Here is an 18,887-nt window from a genome sequence, read left to right as displayed (position 1 = left end):
TGCATTCTGCAGGTTCGGACGTTATTTCGATAATCCACATATGAAATCATTATCTTCGAATGCAGCAAACCGAACAATTCTGCTTTGATAGTATGAAGCTCTCATAGCTACACAGGGTGGCTCAGCAAAATATTAGAATTTCATGTTCAATCATCAATAAATCAATATTTTTTATTGAATATGATATATTATATGTGAAAACCATTTACAGATGAAGTATATGTAACATATACATTCAATTCAATAATTAAATATTGAGATTTTGCATCGAATCAATGCGTCTAATAATATGGCCAGGGACTGTATGTTCAATTTTTGCTCTGGGGTAATGGACAATCATTGTATGATGGCTTGGACAGGGTGTTCCGAAATTAATGCACCCAAATTTATTCACAGATTCTCTAGACAAGATACGATACCCCTTTTTTATATTTGCCAGCAGGCAAAGTCACAACCCCCTCAAAAAATACTCTTTTCCTTTTATCTCAGAATCCGATCATACTAAAATCACTAAATTTGGTACTCAGTATTCTGATGATATGCAAAATCACACAGTGTGGCCTATTATGGCGATGGAATTTCTTAAAATACTTCTAACTGATCCACAATGTCTTTGGAAACCGCGTAGGGGTAGTGGATTCCTTGAAAATTGTCAAACTGTTAGACAGCCCAGCTCATTCAAATGAAATACTTCCTGTCTTTTGCTATTTTTTCATGATCTATGGATCTTTTAAACATAGTTGTATTCAGCCAAAGTACCCAATTTTTCGAATTTCACAGATACTTTTTAATTATCAAACATCGAATTACTCAAGAATGGCGTATTATACGAGAGAATATGAAGAATACTTTCATTTTACAAAACGGTAAAGTATTCATTAGATAGCGTCCAACTTAGTTTCAAGAGTTGGGTTATTTGAATTTTTGGTATTTTTATGGTAATGGTCATAATGAAAAAACTGGAAGACGTGGGTGGAGACAACTATCCGTATTCTTCTTGTTACTACAACTATCCAGTTGTTACCCCATTTTTAGTTCCAGTACTCAACCAAAACCTCAAACTGCACCTCCATAACCTTCATGCTTTCATCGCTGGGGAATTGACTTCTGGGAATGAATTTATGGCGGAGACTATAAAGCTTTTTCAACGTCAGCATCCTTGAGAGATGCGGTTATCCTACCACGGGGTTGTAAATTCCGGTTGACCGCATTCAAAGTAACCACCTAACAATAAGGCTAGACACCCTGTAGAGCAACTCGGCAGTAGCGGAACGAAAGTAAATGTTTTCGAAACGTGACAATCGGTTACCATTGTTGATGCTTGCAACAATATGAAATGTTGGGAATGTATTAAGATGCCTCCATTTGTCGTCAGAAGACGTTGTCAAATTGAGGAAAAAGGTACATATAAAGGGGTAGTACTGTACTAAAGTCAAGCGGGGTAGTTATATGGGGTCTGTAAACTTCAAGAAGTACCTTGTAAATTCGTTTGGCTATAGGTATTAACATTCTATGTACCTAACGTTAAAATATGAACAACCAGTGAATATAAAAGATTTCAATAATGTTTCTTCTACCAGGATAAGGGGAATCTATGACTAGTGCATGGAAAATCAATTACAGAATTTCTCCACTTGAATGAAGACGCAAATAATCTGTTTCTGGGAGAAAAACCAGGTGATTGGGAAGTTTAAAAGTAGCTTTGTGGTAATTAACAAGAAATATTGGGAAAAATTACACTTTCCTTGTTTTTTCAAGAATATCTTAAGAAGTATTACCATCTACTTTAGGGAATTGGAAACTCATTAGATTCTTGGTCTGACAGAAAATCAGAAAAAAACCAGTAAAAAAGGACATTTTTCAGGAATCCTTAATTTGTGTCCATGAATCTGGGGAAATAATCTCAACGGAAATGACAGATAATATTAGGACTTACATGTGCCAATTGAAAAATATTCATTCATTTGAGAAAAAAGTACAAAACGAAATCAAATCAGATGAAACGATAAATGAAAAACACATGACATAATAAATGAATGAAAAAAAAAATTTACAACAGGTCAAAATTGTCTGTCTCGTGTTAGATATCTTGTATCTATTCGGAATTTTATAATCCATTACTATTGTGATTATGAATGAATACAAACTTTTCTCATTTTTTTTTTTTTGGAGATAATGCCTCATCTTACGAATGTTGCTTTGGAGTTTGTTAGCTAGACAATGTTTTCAAAAAAGTGCTTCTGTGAAATGGCAAACTATAAATAATATCATAAAAATTAATCATGTGTGGGGTCACACGTCAAAGAATGTTAATATAAGGCAGAGTTTGTCTCTGTATAAGGCTATAAAAGCCTTATCCACAGCATCCCTTGGTGCTACGCCACTGCGAATAAGCAATAAACATGTCCCGCTTCAATTGAAAGAACTTCATGACAGTAACACCTACCCTCTTTCATTGAAAATAATAAACCGATGGGCAAGTCAATAAATTCTTGAATGTCTAGAAAGACCAAGAAAAAAATTACTAATCCACTAGTACCCTTGCCAATATAATAATAACTGGACGTTCCAAGAAGAGTGCTTCAAATCTTCAACTAGGAAGTCTGGTTATATTACCCGAAGGTTCCCCAAACACAGACCACATGGGACAAAAACAGAAATTATGACTGGGGAGAAGCCATAAAATATGACCTCTACCAGTAGCAATAAAATTTCCGAGACAGTGTGTCAAATCGTCTAATCCCAAAGTTATTTGAAGTTTCCTGGAAGGCTGTTGAATTATTTTCGGTTGTTGGTCGTTCAGCCTTGACTTCAGTCTGACTAAATGATCCTAATATGTCCTCACAGATATAAGCCGTTCAACAATTCCTTCATAAATCAAGAACCTTCAAAGTTATACATAGTTACTTTGGTTCTATACAAGCGTTGTATAAATGCTACTTGTAGTAATCAATACAATGATAATTTTTGCTGGAAGACTCATATACCTGAAGAGTTTCGAATTCGAAGTCAGAACAGTTTGTTATAATTAGAAATGAAGTGAGGAAATAGTGGAATTTCATTTAATTTTGCCACAAGAATTTTCAATGACAAGTGTTGAGATGATTGATAACTATATAACATCATTTATCATGAATAGTTTCATGCTGTACAATGATAGGTAAATCCAGAATAGGTTGGAAATAAACATATTTGTTTTTCCATTTGGTTCCAGTCGTTATAATGATGAATATTGATTCACACTCTCGCATTGATCACCTGATATTTTTCCATCACAGGTCTGTCTGAAAGATGAGGGTATTTCATCCACGGAAGGTAGGTAATTGCTTTTTTGTATACACCCAATTAGGTAAGGTGAAACTGCATCCCATATAAAAAGACCCGAGACCTGGTTAACATAACAATACCACTAATCATGGTGTCTGCAAATGACTAGGTGGCGGACGATAAAAAGGTGAAGTCATCTGTTTTTTGCTCTGTTTGTTAAACTCCCATTTTTTCAAACAGGTCCGTTAATATTCGCTTATTCGCTCTTTATTCATCGCGGTATTTTTTTTATTATAGGCCGTAGCGGTTTGAAGAAACGCAGAAAGGATCTCGTAAAAGGGTTCGACGGAGCCAATAGGTTCGGAGGTAGTTTGGGAACGGTGCGAATACAGGGTGAGACATAGATGCTCGATAAATCTAGGAGAATGATACAAACTTTGGCAGAATCGACTCTAGATAGCACATAAGCTGAAATTACAAATCCAAATGGTATGCCATTATGGAAAAATTATATACAGGGTGCATTTAAAAGTGAGGATTCTTTTCAACAGAAGGTAGAACTGGTCTAAATACAGCGTTTCACAAAAAATCACCTATACAAAACTTTCAAAATGCCGAAGTTGAAAAAAAATTTAATATGATTACTGAAATAGATACTAATACGACCCTAGATCATTTGTTATCTGAATTATAGCAAACAAAGCAATGGAAAAAAACGTATCTCGTGATGACTGACTCAACAATATGGTTTTTACGTGGGAATGAAAAAAGGAACTTAGGAGAGCCGAATTTTTCTCATAATTTGAACTTTAACGATTTTATGAAATCGATTATTTCGATACCAACTTTCAGAAACAGACTCATCACACAAGGGTTAAAAAAATAAAATATTATTTCGAAATCTCACCAATAAAATTCGTCTGAATTATTCACAAATTTTTTCACAATGGTAATCACAATCTTCTTTTGTTCGAACCCTCTAACAATCGTCTTAAAAATGGGATGAAATAGGGTAACAATAATAGCACTTTGTTAACATAAACACTTTCAATAAACAGTCTCAATTTGCTACACATCGCACAATACAATAATTTTTTCAAGTGACCTGATGCCACTTACTAATCACGTAGACTAGGATGTACTGAACCATTGTCCAGGCATATGTTGTGCTTCGTTTTTCCGATGCCGTAGTCTTTTTCCACAGTCCCGTACTTGAAATTTAATGAAATTTTGACGAAAATGAATATTTTATATGGACAATTTTTGACTCATTTTGATGACTTCTACCTTCTGTCAAAAAAAAAGCCTCACCTTTGAAAATACCCTGTATAAAGGGCGAGTCTTGACAGTAAATTCTTGAGGTCAAAAGAAATACTTTTTTCCTATACCATTTTTCCCGATTCGGTCCTGATAAAAAGATATAGATATATATATACTTCATTCACTTTTATTTTAGCAGTCGGTTGGCCATGGAAATTTGACACATTTCACTCTGTATAGTACGAAAATGTGGGGTTATGACGATTGTCAAAACATTTTTGGGTTTTAAATCAACGCTATGTTGCCTGTTCTACGTAAAAGTTTCTGTTATTACGTATTTTATCACAATGTCGAATCTCTTCGGAAAATATGTGACGAACATAATTGAAGTTTATACAAAATGATTGAAGTCATACCAAATCCAGTTATTTGCATGGAAAATACAAGAGATCAGTATATTATCATAATATGCACTAGCTTGAGGAGAGTTAATGTTCGTTATCTTCTTTGGCTTACATCATTTGTAGATTTCAAAAATACAAACTCGAAGATGAAATGCATATGATGCAGTTGTTGGGAATGTGTATCTCCCGAAGGAATTAACAGATAATTACAAGAATGTTAAATTCCTCAACAAAAATCATCTTGCATCAATATAAGTAAAAGGAATTGAAGGAAGTTTCAAGTTAAGATGAACTTTACCTTTGGACAAAAATTTCACATGAATAAACAAGTAACAGGGCAACTTGCGCGTATTTGTGGCTATTCATCTTAATACATTAATGTAATAATAAAAATTATAGGTATTTATTAGTACCTTAAGACATTTACATTGTATAGGACAAGTCAAATGAAAAATAGAAAAATCCATTTTAGGGAACTTATTCTCCGATGACATTTATCGAAAACCCTGTGGTAAAGTTTTCTCATTAATTCGCTCAAACATAAAATTCTCAAATGCTACCACTTTTTTGGGTCTCCCAATAGAAGGAAATTCTTTGTCATCCTCTTCATTCACAATCTTTCTGATTGTGGAAATATCCAGCTGAAATATATGTCGTTTAGATTCAGATGAAACATTATATAAATTCTCTTACATTGAATATGTTCGCTACCGTCTGACGTATTGTGGATTTTAGAATATCAGGGTATAACTATTTGAATGAGCGGATCTGAATTCTAAATAGTACTTCCTGAAACCCTGTCGTTTTTTTTCAATCACTTTCGGCATTTTCGTAATAAAAATTGATATTAGTTGTGGCAACGGCGTTATGACATTAACGACATTTCATGAGTGCCAACCTAACTTCGTTCTAGTTACAAAAACTTGAGAAAATTATTTCATGGCCAACCGACTGCTAAAATAAATTTGAATGAAGTATAGTTTTCATCTTGAGCTATGCCACCCTGGAGAAACAGAATTCCCTAAATCTATGACAATACACATCTGTGAATCCTTTAAACTCAGTTGCATTCAGCCAAAGTAACCAATATCACAGATATTTTTTATCTTTGAACATCAAATTACTCGAAAACAGCGCATTTTATGAGAAATGAGAATACTTTCATTTTACAAAACGTTCAAATATTCATTAGATAGAGTCCAACTTAGTTTCAAGAGATGGATTCTTTGAATTTTTGATATTTTTATTGTAGGTACGTAATGGTCATAATGAGAAAACTGGAAGAAGTGAATGAAGATTCAACAAATGAATGAAAAACTATATTCCGAAAGTCATTTCATTCGACAAAACCGTTTGTGAGATAGAACTAAAAATAACATTTTTTTTATGATTTTTCAACCGCCTATATCTTTTGAACCAAGCCGATTCGGAAAAAATGGTAAAGGAAAAAAGTGTTTCTTTTGACCTCAAGAATCTGCTATCAAAATATTCGTACGAGTCAAAGACTCCCCTGTACATGAATTCGAGGAAATATTATATACCAGTGGTGGATCCTTTTTATTGAGACACCCTGTTCATTTCTATGAGATAATATAATTGAATTTTTCCTCTCATTATTCTACAGCAAAGTTCAATATCTCGGAATCAAATCGATCATTTTTTGGTGATTCTTTTCACAACTGAAACCATATAAAACAAATTCCTATCATATCCTTCTCGGCGCCTTTTCCATACTTATTCAATCTGAATTCCTATAAAAAACTCTGCATAATCAACCCTATACGTTCTAAAGAATAAATCGTTTTTCAGCATCCCTAGTAGTCCTTCATCGTTTCTTTGCTGATTTTTTGCGAAGATGGAAGAGACAATACCATTCTTTCTTCTGCGAATTAGCATCTCACACTAATCCTCAGCGACAATGAGATCTGATTGTGTTAAAAATGAGCAGGTAACGGATAGAAACTGTCAGGACCGTATCGAAAGACAAATTACATACTTTTCCCAATGCCTATCGAATGATTGAGGTGAAATAAAGGGAGGATTTTCATACAATATAAGGATTAACGTATGGGTAAATAAAAAACATTCTTTGTCACACAAAGAAACAAATTTTGGATCTTCGAACAGTAAATACTGCAAGAGATTGGAGATTTCAACATCTCTTAAAAACAGGGGGATTAGAAAAATTTGGTTATGAGTATCAATGGTATTACCAGTTCATGTTTGAGGGGTATATGTTACATTGTTCTACGACATTAAGGTCTTTTATGCCCAGCATCAAGACTAGGAATAATTTTTTTCACTACCAAATTTCTTTCTCGAAATGGTGCTCAGTTATCGCACTAGATTGAATCGAGTGGTTCTTGAGGAGGAGCAGTTGATGTGAGATAAGGAGTAGGTACTTCGTCCCCATTTTTTACAGTTGTTTACCCGTAGGCAATATTCGGAATTTTCATAATTGTTCGGAGAGATAAAACCGTGAATACATACCTGTAGATTACGAATTAAGTTAAATGGTCTTTCCTGTTAGTAATTTCGCAGAAGGTAGACCAGAATGATTAGCACCTCGCCGGGTCCAGGTAGGAAGATGATCTCTTCGAGATATCACCTATTCACCTATCCGAGACGAGATCTTTCGGTAGCCGTCCTTCCAATGTTACACCGACGTAGTTGGCCGTGAAGAAAACCGAGAATATTTGTTTTAATAGACTTATTCATGTGCCCAGCTCAAAAACTGAAGGATCCACTTGAACGCTTCAATTTTCGTTAGGTACATATTTTTCGATATCGAGAAAACATTTTTCTTTATTCACCACTGTTATACAGGTTGTCCCAGGATTAATAGGAATATATTCAGAAGAAGAGTTACGTTGCTCCGAAAATTACGATTTGATTATGAATTTATTCAATTTTATTTCTGTCCCTCTGAAAAAATTTAATAAATAAAAAATACAAATAGAGATGCACCTAGAAGTCAATTTTTCACTCATCCCCCATAGCTACAGAACACAATGTATGTAGTTCAAATCCGAAACAAAGGACTTTTTTACGAAAGCAGCAAAATGTGAGATAATAAATTAAGTTCCATACTTCATATTTGAAGTGAGGCTTTTTTTCAACAGAAAGTAGAAATGGTCAAAATGAAGCGTTTCACCATTGAGTATCAAACCCACTCAATACTCAATGGCTTCACCAAAAATCGCCTATACAAAACTTTCAAAATGACAAAGTTGAAAAAAAATTGGAAATGATTACTGAAATAGATCCTAATACGACCCTAGACCGTTTGTTAGCTGAATTATCGCAAAGCAGTGGCAAAAAACTTATCTCCTGATTCGACCATGTGGTTTTGTTTAGGATATTGGCTCGTTCGATATTCACGTAGTAATGAAAATGGAAACTTAGGATTTCCGAATTGTTCTTTTTTTTAGTAACTTACACGATTTTATGAAATGGCTCATTTCGATACCAACTGACAGAAGAGACTTAGGACACAAGTTTTAAAAATAGAAAAATACTTCAAAATCTCACCAATAAAATTCGTCCAAATTATTCACGAATGTTTTCACAATGGGCATCACAATCTTCTTGTTCGAACATTCCAACAATCGTCGTAAAAATGGGATGAAATGGGGAAACATCATAGCACTTTTGCAACGTAACTAACATAAGCACTTTCAAGAAACTGCCTCGATTTTCTACACTTTCTTTTCACCCTAAATTGCACGATACAACAATTATGATTCTCTCAAAAGTGACCTGATTCATCTAACCCGATGAACATTGTCCAGCCATATGCTTATGTTTTGTTTCGTTTTTGCGATGCCGGAGTCATTTTCCACAGATGGATATTTTACATAGACAATTTGTGGTTAAATGACTTATTTTGATGAATTCTACCTTCTGTCAAAAAAAGCCTCACCTTTGAAAACTTCCTGTATATCAAATTGACCCTTAATTCACAACTCCACTCAAAACAGATTCGGAAACTGCATGAATAGCTGTAAAACCATCCTAAAATGAAAGGGACAATGATTAACCAGATGATTTATGGTTTCTTCTGGTTCTTCGCATTCACAACTGAATAGGTACTATTGCAACAACCGTGACCTGTAACCATAGAATAGGTGAAGATCTAATAGTTCCAGTTATAGTTCTGATAGAAAGATTTAGCTGTGCGTCAATTTTTTGCACATGAGCACTATCAACCCAAAAGGGGCAACAATATTCAGCAGCCGAAAAAACCAAAACTAGTAGTTAGAAGAGTAGTTGCATCAGCACCCTATGAAGTACCAGCTAGTTTATGCAAGATCCAAGATATAATTCCTAGTTTTCAACTTCAGACGCATATTTTCCAAATGTTCTTTGAAATTCAGCGAGGAATCCAGGTTAACTCCTAGTTATTTTGGATTATGGTTATGTTCCAAAAAAGAATTACCCAAAACACTTAATTCCTCAAAATTACTAAATCTCCAGATAGATTATTCTCTATACATCTAAAATCAGAATGACGGAATGGATGGCAATATCATCAGCGTATATGAATTTCTCAGAAGAAGTAGTAGGGATATCACACAGATATAAATTGAAAAGAGGAGGTGTTAAACTGATCCTTGTGGAAGACCATTATTCAGAGTTTCGAAATTACTGCATTATAATCAACAAAAACACGAAACCTTCTATCTGACATCTTTCCACACTTCACATGTGTATATAAAGTTCGAAAATCACACCATACTATGTCATAAGCTGCAGAGAAATCCACAAATGCAAATATTCGACTTAAAATGTCTCTTATTTTCCATTCAAAATTTTCATATGAAATAAGAACACCAACTAAATATACTCTAGAATATCTGATAAAAAATAAACAAGGAAATAAGGCTAGTCATCCACATCAATTGTTGAGCATTTTTGCCGTATCTACAGATACGGTTTATTACAGTAAACACCCTGTATAATCTGTATATTCTCCATAGATAGAAAATGCATCAACGGACCTTGTAAACCTGCTCAATGCACCTCTCCCAACTAGTCCCTCGACTATTTTACCACTTTGAAATAACAGGGGATGTTAACCAAAACTAATTACGCCAAAGAAACACCGCTTCGAGAAACATCACTCATAATCACGGGGTGCCTCCAAATTTCGAGCCCAAGGTGCTGCAAATGTGTTATGTATAGCCGTCGAAGTGTAGAGATCCTCATAGCCGAAAGCCCGAAGAGCAGGTGCTCTGAAAAAACAAAATCATAATTGCCGATCTCCATCGAAAAAGCCACGGGGAAACGTATAATTTACAACGTGTAAATAGTAATTCCTAAATCCAATAAATTAACGTTCGGGTTTTAAACCAACATTAATGACAGATTGATGGTTTTGAATTTTGTTTGTTTTGCCTCCAGATCGGACCTGAGGGATGAGATGAGATGATACGAATGATAAGATTTCGGAAATTGGAAAGCAGGGAGAATTTACATAATTTCGTCGCCAGAAGTATGAACTGTGCCAAGTTGTCGACGAAGGTTCCCATTAAAACAGAGCCTCTCTAACTTGTAATGAATTCATTAAATCAAACACAGTTTTTTTTGTTATGAGTATGCTCAGACAGGCCCTTTTTGATGTAAGAAAATGCTATACAGCTCGAATAAACGATAATATCTGCAAAGAATTTTACCAAAAATTGAATTGAAGTGAAATTTATATCAAAAACCTAGCACTTATTCGAAAACTATTTTTCTACACTACTTTACTAAAAGAAATAAAAGTGGAGAATATTAAAGAGATTACATGACCGAGATCGATGAAATTTGCAAATTTATTAATGAGCAGAAGAGTTGGTCTTTTAGAATATGTATCACATTTAAGATCCACTTTGATATTTTCTGGGAGGTACAGTGTCAAAAATTGGTCTTCGAAAATTTCCAAAAAAGATGGGGTCAGTTAAAAATTCGTCAAGACTGAACGGTTGCGCCGAGTTGGATGAAATTCTCAGATTTATTACTAGAAGAGTTGTTCTTTCAGAATATGTATCACATTTCTATCTGCGGTTTCTTTTATTGAAAGATAAACTACTCGACAGCTGACCTTCGAAAAATCCTGAAAAAGGTTCAGTTAAAAATTCGTCAAGTCCGAACAGTTGCGCCGAGATGGATGAAATTCTCAGATTTATTACTAGAAGATTTGCTCTTTCAGAATATTTATCACATTTCCATCTACGGTTACTTTTATTGAGAGATAAAACGATAAACGACTCGAAAACTGACCTTCGAAAAATCCTGAAAAGGATGGGTTCAGTTAAAAATTCGTCAAGACTGAACAGTTGCACCTAGATGGATGAAATTTTCAGATTTATTAATAGAAGAGTTGCTCTTTCAGAATATGTATCACATTTCCATATACGGTTACTTTTATTGTGAGATAAACGACTCGAAAACCGACCTTCGAAAAATCCTGAAAAAGATGGGTTCAGTTAAAAATTCGTCAATAACGAACGATTGCGCCGAGATGGATGAAATTTTCAGATTTATTACAAGAAGAGTTGCTCTTTCAGAATATGTATCACATTTCCATCTACGGTTACTTTTATTGAGAGATAAACGACTCGAAAGCTGACCTTCGAAAAATCCTGAAAAAGATGGGTTCAGTTAAAAATTCGTCAAGAGTTGCTCTTTCGCAATATTTTATAATGTTTTCATAAAAATGAATGCTTTTCGCCATGGTACCATCAGGCATAAGAGTCATACCATTCGAAATCATACACAATTATCAGAAAATTGCAGTGTTTTCTTGAAAACACTGAAGTGTGATGATGAATCAATTCATCATAAAACGAAACACTTGCCCTGAACTAGATAAATTCTTCAGCATTCTATAAAAAAACAATCTTTTGTGGTAAACGCACCTGCCCACCTTTACGTCCTACGTCCATCTACCTGTGAAAAAACTTTCCAAACTACTTATTAAAAACCAATCTCACTGAACAGCATCTTTCCATTTGTCTCAGCTAGATAAAACATTCCGCTCGAAAGGTTTCTGTATTCGGAAATCGCATGCTGTTGACAGCATAATCGTGGTGTGCCAAAGTCAACACGAAGCAGATGCCGTAAAATGTTTTTGTCTAGACGAATTAGGGTGGATGATTTGATTATACGATGATTGAGAAATAGGCTCGTGTTTTTTCGTTTTTGATAAGCGCATCCGCCCTAACTCGTGTCTTATAATACATATGGAAAAGTCTCATCTTACCGGAAATATACCAGATGATCCTGAGGAGAAACAGCGAATTTTACACAAAGTAAAATGCTAAATGCTGAGTAAATGGCAATTACTCAATTTTTGTTCGTAACTCAAAATCTAGAAGTGATAGGCCGATTCTGTTTTCAGATTTGGATTGGTCAGAAAAAAAGAATGTATCATCTGCTCTCTTTTAGCTCGTATAGTTCTCGAGATCCCCTCAGTAGACAACGAATTTTTACCCTATACATATAAGAAAATTAAGGAAAAGACAAAGAACATTCTATACTTCTGTACACGAAAATTCGTAGAAAACGAAAATTTTAGATTGAAAACAAGAAAGAGTAACTGAAAAGGTTGAAATAAATATATATTGATCTGTTGGAGCATTTCTCTAAAACTCTAAAGATTAGTTAGTAAATACCGATGATATGATTTTCTTGCGTTAATTTTCACTGACTCTGTTAACTTCACATGACTGTTCTAGTGGATTATTATCGGAAATAATAAACAATCAACACCCTTTCACATAATCAGTGATTAAGTTGATTCGGACTCGATTTATCTTTTCGATCTACAAAACATGTGGGCGGTACCTGTTTACCCACCCCTATACAAATCCTACCCCGCTATAAGTCAATAACCACATCACTTTAACCCCTTGGAAGTCATTCAGATTCTTTCGACGCATTTTCTAGCCCATAAATATAGGCCCATTGAAGTCTATTGACTGTATGATTACCGAAATGGATGTTTTCACAGCTTGCCCTTATTGGTTTTGTGTTCTCTAAAGACCGATTAGCCCAGGGTGTAGAGCAGGTGTAGAAATGCATTAAACGTTTCTCGTTAGTTCAGATCGGAGCTTCCACGGAAGCAGCGGGAGTTAGAGGTAACAAATTCCGCATTGTGTTTTCTCTGTTTGTTGCCGAAGCAAACACACGATGTCCGAGAAAAAGTATGAAGCTGGACCAGGTATTTTCATCCTATGGAAGGGTTAATAAGGAAAAGGAGGCGCAGAGACTTAAATAGGACAATGAAGTGATTTTTTTATGTTACTCGTAATAGATTCAGCGTGTTCGAAAACCCATATTTGTATACCAAATTTTCAGATCTAACACACTATACTTCTAATCAACATCGTTTATGCGATTTCTTTTATTTCCTATTTTTAACGAATCAAAAAATTCCTCTTTTCTTTCATTTCCACCAAATCCAAACCAAAATCTAATCCTAAGCAGGTGTAAGGCACAAAAGTAAGGTCATTTATCTGCCGATTTAGACTGGTGCAAAAAGAGAACACATAAAGACCCCCATTATCACTTCGAGTGATGGATATTTCGCTTCAAGTGGTAAGTTTGCCTCCGTTATTTCGGTAATGAATGGTTTTTGAGGTATAAGAATTCCTGGTGGCTTGTAATTTGGCGATTTTGCTTTATTTGCTCACCGTTCTGGAAATGAGAGGTTGGTCTCTCGATATAATCTTGTCTTCGGCAAATGGGGATCGAAATAGGTTTTTATTTTTAAATTTGGTGGAATGACGAGATTCGAAAATGAGAATGAATCAATTCGTTGCTTCAAACTTATATTTCGAGTCGTTGTAGTGCCCTTTTAGATTAATGCTCTTATCAATCAACGTAGACAGACGTATGCGTATCCTTACGATAATATTCCATTTGAGAAAGGAAACACTTGGCAGGATGTAAGAATACCATAATCGGTAAAAAATATTCCAAGGCACGTTCGATAAATAAGAGCTCAGAAAGCATTCTTCCTTTTGATCAATATTTTGAACTGTGAAATTCATAGCTCAACCTAAGAATAAACGTTCTCAGTGTGGTGTGAAATGAACAGGATAAATAATAACAGAATGAATGTTTACTTTCACCAGACACCCAACGATAAATTTCGTTCTACAGGCCCACACGTTGGTACCTGGATCAAGTTGAAAAATATGGAACTCACAATTTGACTTGAATTAATGGACTGCGCATTCCCCATAGAGAATAGTTTTTTCTGTGGCCTTTTGTTCGAAATGTCTTTCAACAACATAAGAGAAGTTAAGAGATCAAACTACAACTTCAAAATTCCTCGTGAAAACAGTGTGTTAAGATGCGGGAAATTGTACATTTGCAATTAGGACAAGCAGGAAATTCAATAGGTTGCAAAGTATGTACCGACTGATCTAACATAACTTGGCCAATGTATTGCCATTACCTATATCTTCTTTGAATCTTCAGAGCTTCAGATTAAGAGAGAAGCTACAAATTCAACACAAAAGTTGGATATTCTCAATAACGCTCTCCAAACAATATTCCATCGAATTATTATTCATATTATGTGCGTTTAATGATTTTCAATATATTCAGAAAGTTTTCACAGATGGAATCACACTCGCAAGAAAAAGAAAATAATAAATAGTTTTCATAATACTGGATGGAGCTCTTCATCTTTATAGACGAAATTTTTGAGACTATTCGAGTGATTGAACAATGTAGACGAACTGAAGGAGCATATCAAAAGTACTGATGAAATATTTCATGATCGGAATGATATTACTACCGATTTTTACACCATTTTACCCAAATCTACAGTGACTTCTGTTAGAGTCACTGTACGCCGGTTTAGAGTGACTATACTTACTCTACAGAGACTATAACACTTGTTTGAGTCACTGTAAGCCGTTCTACAGTGACTACACTGACACTACAGAGACTGTAACTCTTGTTAGAGTCACTGTACGACGGTCTACAGTGACTACACTGATTCTGCAGAGACTCCAACTCTTGTTAGAGTCACTGTAAGTCGGTCTACAATGACTACACTGACTCTACAGAGACTCCAACTCTTGTTATAGTCATTGTACGTCGGTCTATAGTGACTACACTGACTCTACAGAGACTCAAACTATTATTAGAGTCACTACAGAAACTCCAACTCTTGTTATAGTCATTGTACGTCGGTCTATAGTGACTACACTGACTCTACAGTGACTCCAACTCTTATTAGAGTCACTGTACGTCGGTCTACAGTGACTACACTGACTCTACAGAGATTCCAACTCTTGTTATAGTCATTGTACGTCGGTCTATAGTGACTACACTGACTCTACAGAGACACAAACTATTATTAGAGTCACTACAGAGACTCCAACTCTTGTTATAGTCATTGTACGTCGGTCTATAGTGACTACACTGACTCTACAGAGACTCTAGCTCTTATTAGAGTCACTGTACGTCGGTCTACAGTGACTACACTGACTCTACAGAGACTCCAACTATTATTAGAGTCACTACAGAGACTCCAACTCTTGTTATAGTCATTGTACGTCGGTCTATAGTGACTACACTGACTCTACAGTGACTCCAACTCTTATTAGAGTCACTGTACGTCGGTCTACAGTGACTACACTGATTCTACAGAGACTGTAACTCTTGTTAGAGTAACGGTACTCCGCTGACCTCTAACTAATGGTGATAACTCTCTTTCTCCTCGAAAGCTTCAGCAACCCAGTGTTTCAGCACTTCAAAGAGAATTTTTTCCTCAGTTTTGGGAGGTTATATCCGACGAGCATGGCATTGATCCTACAGGCCGTTTCCACGGCGATTCGGAACTTCAGCTGGAGAGGATCAACGTTTACTTCAACGAGGCTATGGGAGGAAGATTCGTGCCCAGGGCCGTACTGGTAGACTTGGACCCGAGCTCTATGAATTCGGCCAGATCCGGACCGTTTGGTCAGCTGTTCAAACCGGATAACTACGTTTACAGTCAAGCGGGCGCTGGTAACAACTGGGCGAAGGGCAGGTATACGGAAGGGGCTGAAATAGCAGATGCTGTACTGGACCTGACGCGCAGAGAGGCTGAGGGATGCGACTGTCTGCAAGGTTTTCAGATGATCCATGCCCTTGGAGGCGGTACTGGTGCTGGCTTGGGTGAATATGAGTGCATTATTATACTGAATCTTTCTGGTGCCTTTCAGAAGCTCTTTAGGTACTTCTATAGTATGAAGAAGTTAAATTTTTCTACGTGTAGGCTTTCTTACTATGTCCTCGTCCTCACGCCATCTTAGGAGCTGTTTTATGATACAAATTTGTTCACAGGTAGTTTGCTGATAGATAAAATGAGAGAAGAGTATCCAGACAGAATTTTGTGTACCTATTCCGTGTTCCCCAGTCCACGTACCTCAGACACAGTAGTAGAACCGTACAACTGCGTGATGACACTAAGTCATCTGGTAGAAAACACCGACGAAACGTACTTAATAGACAACGAAGCGTTACACGATATATGCTACAGGACCCTCAAGCTAGCTGCCCCATCCTTGGGAGACTTGAACCACTTGGTCTGCGCCACCCTGTCGGGTATAACCACCTGTATCAGGTTTCCAGGTCAGCTCAACGCGGATTTGAGGAAAATTATGGTCAATATGGTGCCGTTTCCGAGGTTGCACTTCTTCATACCCGGGTTTGCCCCTCTGTACTCAAGAGGAAACGCTCCCTACAGGGCTCTATCGGTGCCTGAACTGGTTTGCCAGCTCTTCGACAACAAGAACTTAATGTGTGCCTGCGATATCAGACGAGGGAGGTATTTGACGGTTGCCTCGATCTTCAGAGGGAGAATGTCGACCAAGGAGGTGGACGAGCAGATGTTCAACATCCAAGATAAGAACAGCAGCTATTTTGTGGAGTGGATCCCGAATAATTTGAAGACTGCCATTTGCGATATTCCACCGAGGGGGTTGAAGATGTCGGCTACCTTTATTGGTGAGTTGGAGCCATCAAAGTTTGAATCCAAGCTATAATTTATTTCTTTTCGAGGACTTCTCAAGTCCTCAAGGAGTTAAACACTCCATTTACTTGTTACCAAGAGAAGTAGAGAGAAGAGAGAGTATCCTCTACTAACTACTTGCTGCTCTTTCTTAGGTTGAAAACGAGTGGTTCTGCATTTGCTCACGATTAGAATATCCATATCAATGGGTTTAACAGTCCAGTTCACTTCAGGAGACCTGTGAACACGCATATCTTGGCTTTTCTCATATTTTTTCAGATTCACACGATGCTGGATGATCGTTTTGCGTCAGGAGTTCAAAAACCAGTCTTCATTCTCCACTAAGAAGTAAAACACTTCATTTGTTTGCTACCCACAGAAGTTTTCTCAGCATAGCTATCGATCAGAGTATCCTCTACTTGCTGATCTTTCTCAGGTTAAAAATTAGTGGTTCTGAACTTGCTCGCTAAGATTTGAAATCATTCAAAGCTAAATTGATGCTATGGTCTAGCCTCACTCAATTATTTTGTCTTGTCACTCGCTAGGAAACTCGACTGCAATTCAAGAGCTCTTCCGAAGAGTGGGAGAACAGTTCAGTGTGATGTACAGGAAGAAGGCTTTCCTCCATTGGTATACCGGGGAAGGAATGGAAGAGATGGAATTCTCGGATGCGCTAGGCAATCTGAACGACCTCATTTCGGAATATCAGCAGTATCAAGAAGCTCAAGTCGACGTCGGTGATGATATCGTCGTTGAAGACGAGGAAGATATGTAACTGCGCCTAACAAATATGATGATTTTGTCTGAAGACTTCAGAAAATGAAATACACTGAATAATTATCAGAAAGTTAACAAAAATTTATTTTTTATTCTAACCATACAATCATTTCCTTAAGTAACACTCAACATATAATTGTCTAGTATCCACACATTCCCCATCAATAGAGAAAATGGAATGAAAGGATGTCGATGTTGGATTGATAGATATTTCTCGAATTAAAGTAAAAAAGCAGCACAAAGTTTCTGTTGCTTTGGGAATTCACGCCACTGCACACCTGAGAAGTCTCGAGAATTTTTACCTAACTATTATTTACTGGTAAATAAATGAAAAAACTGAGAACCCTAAGATTAAATGAAAGTATTCCAGATACAACTTAATCCATTGTCATGCAGGATAAAAAAAATTATAACAAATACAACTGAGAACTTCATTTTCAATTAGTAATTATTCACTGGTAAATTTAAAAAAATTCCAAGATTCAATAAATATATTCAGGATAGAACTTTATCTATTGTTGTGCTTGAGCAAAAAAAACTATTGAATGATTGATTAATTTAAAAACTGAGGGAATTCTAAGATTCAACATTGAAATTCATCTATTGTTAAGCACTATGAAAAAAATTATAAATGATAAAACTGAGGATTTAATTTTAGAATAGAAATTACTCACTGGTAAATAAAATACAAAAAAAAATTCAATAAATATATTCAGGATAAAAATTCATAAACTGTCATGCAAAATTATAGAAATAAATTATAGAATAAAAAGTTGAAAGAGGAATAAAACAAAAAAATATAAAACCGATAATTCCATCCTTTGATGAATCAAAAACAAGAAGGAATTTCTAAGATTCGATAAATATATTCAGTATCAAAGTTCATCCATTGTCATCAAGCATGATGAAAAAAATTATAATATATAGAACTGAGAAATCCATTTTTAACTGGATATCACTCACTGAAAAATCCAAAACTGAAAGATATGTCAAAACTTCAACAAATATATTCAGTATAGGAATAAATCTATTGTCATGCATGATAAAGAATTATATCAAAATAAAAAATATAGAATATGAAATTGAGAATTCCATTTTGACTAGTTACAAGATTATCTGGACATTAAAGAATAGAAATATATTTCTAAAATTCAACAAATATATTCATTTATCATTCATCT

General features: G+C 35.6%; 1 protein-coding gene across 1 annotated transcript; it reads left to right on the top strand.

The window, feature by feature from the left end:
* The first annotated feature begins 14,274 nt into the window (after positions 1-14,274).
* Positions 14,275-18,098, top strand: LOC123314599 (tubulin beta chain-like). Its single transcript, XM_044899977.1, has 4 exons — positions 14,275-14,331; positions 15,710-16,094; positions 16,263-16,925; positions 17,475-18,098. Exons 1-4 carry the CDS (start codon positions 14,275-14,277, stop codon positions 17,702-17,704), a joined length of 1,335 nt encoding a protein of 444 aa, XP_044755912.1. The 3' UTR covers positions 17,705-18,098.
* Positions 18,099-18,887: the final 789 nt, after the last annotated feature.

This window comes from Coccinella septempunctata, chromosome 5 (assembly GCF_907165205.1).
Source record: "Coccinella septempunctata chromosome 5, icCocSept1.1, whole genome shotgun sequence".
Classification (NCBI taxonomy): domain Eukaryota; kingdom Metazoa; phylum Arthropoda; class Insecta; order Coleoptera; family Coccinellidae; genus Coccinella; species Coccinella septempunctata.
Note: the sequence above shows the minus strand (reverse complement) of the source record. Positions and strands in the feature narration are given on the sequence as shown.